Source organism: Sinocyclocheilus rhinocerous, unplaced genomic scaffold, assembly GCF_001515625.1.
Source record: "Sinocyclocheilus rhinocerous isolate Xijiao unplaced genomic scaffold, SAMN03320098_v1.1 scaffold1283, whole genome shotgun sequence".
In the NCBI taxonomy this organism is placed as follows: domain Eukaryota; kingdom Metazoa; phylum Chordata; class Actinopteri; order Cypriniformes; family Cyprinidae; genus Sinocyclocheilus; species Sinocyclocheilus rhinocerous.
The window spans coordinates 348,792-352,429 of NW_015642522.1; the positions used below are offsets into that span (position 1 = coordinate 348,792).

At 31.7% G+C, this 3,638-nt stretch overlaps 1 protein-coding gene across 1 annotated transcript in view; it reads right to left on the minus strand.

The window, feature by feature from the left end:
- Window positions 1-3,638, minus strand: part of arhgef18b (rho/rac guanine nucleotide exchange factor (GEF) 18b) — a 74,811-nt gene that overhangs the window by 40,228 nt on the left and 30,945 nt on the right. The window contains exons 22-25 of the mRNA XM_016572947.1: window positions 2,820-3,005; window positions 2,522-2,668; window positions 1,421-1,460; window positions 946-1,024 (exon numbers count right to left, since the gene is read on the minus strand). Coding sequence (XP_016428433.1) covers window positions 946-1,024; window positions 1,421-1,460; window positions 2,522-2,668; window positions 2,820-3,005 — 452 coding nt within the window. The remainder of the gene's footprint in view (window positions 1-945; window positions 1,025-1,420; window positions 1,461-2,521; window positions 2,669-2,819; window positions 3,006-3,638) is intronic.

Consider the following 3,638-nt stretch of genomic DNA (forward strand, 5'->3'; position numbering starts at 1 on the left):
AAAATAAAATATATATATATATTTTTTTTTTTTAAAGTAGAGGCTCTGTTCTTTATTTTGATTGCATGTTCAGACAACAAAATATTTTAGGGGCCACAATTTTAGTGAAAATGATAAAAAATGCTGGCAGTGGCTGGCAAATTTTTTCAAAAACGCTGGTGGGGAAAGAGTTAAAGAAGTATAATGCACTATTGATTTTTATATTTTATTAAACCTTGATTAATATTTTTTTATTGTATTTTTTATTTTTTTTTATTAATTCCACTGTTAACACATTAAACTGCCAACATTAATAAAAATGGTGATAAACTAATGTTCAAATGTTATAATATAATAGGCCTATTTTATAATCTATTAAAAAATGTAAATAATATTTTACTATAATTATATTTGCTAATAAATATTTGATTAAAAATAAAATGTAAATACACACTAATATACAATTTTATATTATAAATACATAATATAATATACAAATATACTATATATGTGTGTGTGTATAAACATTACTATATAATTTATGTAAACAATATTGTTTTAAATGTTATATACATATATAATACACACTACAATAAACAAAAAACTAAATTATTATAAACATTATATGTAATTATTAATTTTCTATAAATGTATATACATAATATACATTACTATAAATAAACAAATATATATTATTATAAATTATAGATACTGTTATATACATTTATTATTATATTTTTAACAATAGTAATACACTAAATAATATAATCATAATAATCATATAATTTTATAATATAATCATCATATAATTACCAGATCTATAGCCTGACAATGACTAGTGTGACAGTTTAAAACTGACAAAAGTGAAATTCCTGTCCAAAACATCTGATGTCATTCTCATTTAGTAAACACGGCCATGTTCTTGTCATCTGTGGGACAAAGGCCTGCATGAGTATGTTCTCTCACCAGCTCATCCCGGTCCTGACATGCGTACACCTCTTTGAGCTGCGGATCAGAGCTGGCCCGTTGACTCCTGTCCCTGGACCTGCCGGCTTCCCTGTCAAACGTGGAATTTTTTCGGGTTTCCGTGTTTTCACTGTTATACAATCGGGGGCGCTATTACTCATCTCCTGAATGAGTCCAGAATGTCCCGATCAAAAACACAGGCGAGGAAGACACAGAAACTTGCGATCACATATGTAAGCAGAAGCATATGAAAAATAATGCAATCAACAACAATAAACAGCCAACAACAGAAAACTGCCTTATGTTACCAAGTGAAATGTTATCCAGGAAGTGGTAAAGGACTGTGAAGCTTTGGGAGTGCTGATGGAAGCCATCTACTGCATTTTGCTTTGATAATATTACTGAATATGATCCAGATGTAGTATTTGATAAAAATGCGATTTTCTCAGCTTTTTGCTCACTCCTGTCCCTGGACCTGCCGGCCGCTCCGGCAACCTTCTTCTTAATACTGCCGTCTGATTTAACACACAAACACACCTGATTTACAACTTAAACTGGAGAGGTACATAGCAGACCTGCACATAAACAGCACAAACCAACTATATCCTGTAACACAGGGGGCTGTGGATAATTAACAACAACAACAACAACAACAAAAAAAGCATGTATATGCATGCATACTTTAAAAACTGTCTGGGAACAGCTGACCTACTGCATAGTACAGACAGTATGTGAATTGCGATGGAGCCTTTAAAATATGAAATTAAAAATGAAAAGTTAGACAACTAAGACGTAGGCTGTCCTTGTATTTGCTCAAACATGATTTGTGTACTGCACTGTAAGGTGCTTTGGTAAGTAAGTGTCTGGTAAGAATGCAGTGCAAACTGAAAGCAAGCCAGAAGGAAAAGAAAGAAAGAACAAAGGTCAGAGAACAAACAAATGAAAGCATCAACGTTAAGAAACAAAATAATAAACAAACAAAAAACAAATCAAACAAATAAAAGAATGAAGGAAAAGAAAAAAAAAGAACAATTAAAAGAAAGAATGAAACTAAATAATAAACAAAAGGCTATCATAAAAACAAACAAACAAATGAAAGATTCAACAAAAGACAGAAGAAATGAGTGATTAAACAAAAAGAGCAAACAAAGAAAACAGCAAATGAATAAAAAAAAAACTGAACAAACAAAAGAGAAAGAAACAAGCAAAAATCAAAAACAAACAAGAGTGACAAAACTATAAAATGAAAGAAAAAAAGAACAAAAGACAGAAAAAACAAACAAAATTATTGAAAAAAGACAAAAAAAAGAGAAAGAGAACAACAACAAAGGAAAATCAAAAATGAATGAATCTTTAATGTGTTATTTTCAACTATAATTTAAGACTAATCAATCGTAATCTTCCCCACTGCATAGTACAGATAGTGGGATGCACAGCCTTTAAAATATGCAATGAATATGGATAAAAAGATCTGATATTATGCAACAATAATGAGTCTTACATTAAAATACTGCCAACAAATCTACGTTAATGCGACGTGTATAATCGGTGTCTAATCACATGTACTGACTCTTACTCTTAGGCAGTATGCTAGGAATGCTATCATAGCCGCCGAAGGTGTCCGCTCTGCGTGGCAGCAAACTCAAGGACGGACTCTGGTTCCCCTCAGTCTGTGGAGATGCTTCCCGAGCTCCAGATGCAAGGAGGTTCTGCAGGTTCTCCACTACAGAAACACAGAGATATACTTCAATATCTACATTTAGCGCTCAAATAATCTAGTTTGCTACCAGGTGCAAGATTACATCATGACGCCAATGCTTAAGACAATTAACACAAACTAACTGATTCATCAGGCCATCAACCTGACATGTTACCTTCAGTAATGGCTCCTTTGAGCAGCTGCTCCCCCTGCTGGAGTTCCACGGCATCGCCCCGCAGCAGCAGACGGGAGCGAGAGCTGGCGTCCTCTAAACCGGCCACAGATTCAGCCAGCTCTGCAAACAACTGCAGCTTCTCTGTGAGGCTCTGGACAATCTGAGTGTCCTTCAACGTCAGGCGATCTACAGAAAAGAGTCGTAGATGGAGTTTGTTTAACGCCATTACAGTTTCTATGGCTATTTTCATGGCGAGAAATATGGCTGAATTTTATCATGTTTTTATAATTCCTTTTTGCTAAAAACTCCACAACTGTATTTGGCTTAACTTGGTTAAAAATGTCTTCAAAAGAGTTGTCGTAGATGGAGTAAAATATGTTAAAGAGACAAAATCATTGATAGTATTTACAATTTTTCAACAAAAGAACATTATAAATGTAACAGCAAACCATAATGCAAGAAACAATATTTTTGTGGAAAATGTGATTTTATTACAAGATTTTTTTTAATGAATTTGTCAAAAGAACAGCATTAATTAAAAATACATTTTTTAAAACTTTTTTTTATAACTAATTTATATTGTTTTTTTTATAACTAATTTATATTGTTACTTTTGATCAATTTAATGCATCCCTGCTGAATACAAATATTTCTTATAAAATATAACTAAATTACATCAAGTATAAATTATATATTTTATAAATAACACACATGACATGACACATAACACACAAACATATATTTATAATAGTTCATATGACTACATATTTTTATAATATATTTATATTATTATAATTAGTACTCAAACATTTAGTGTGT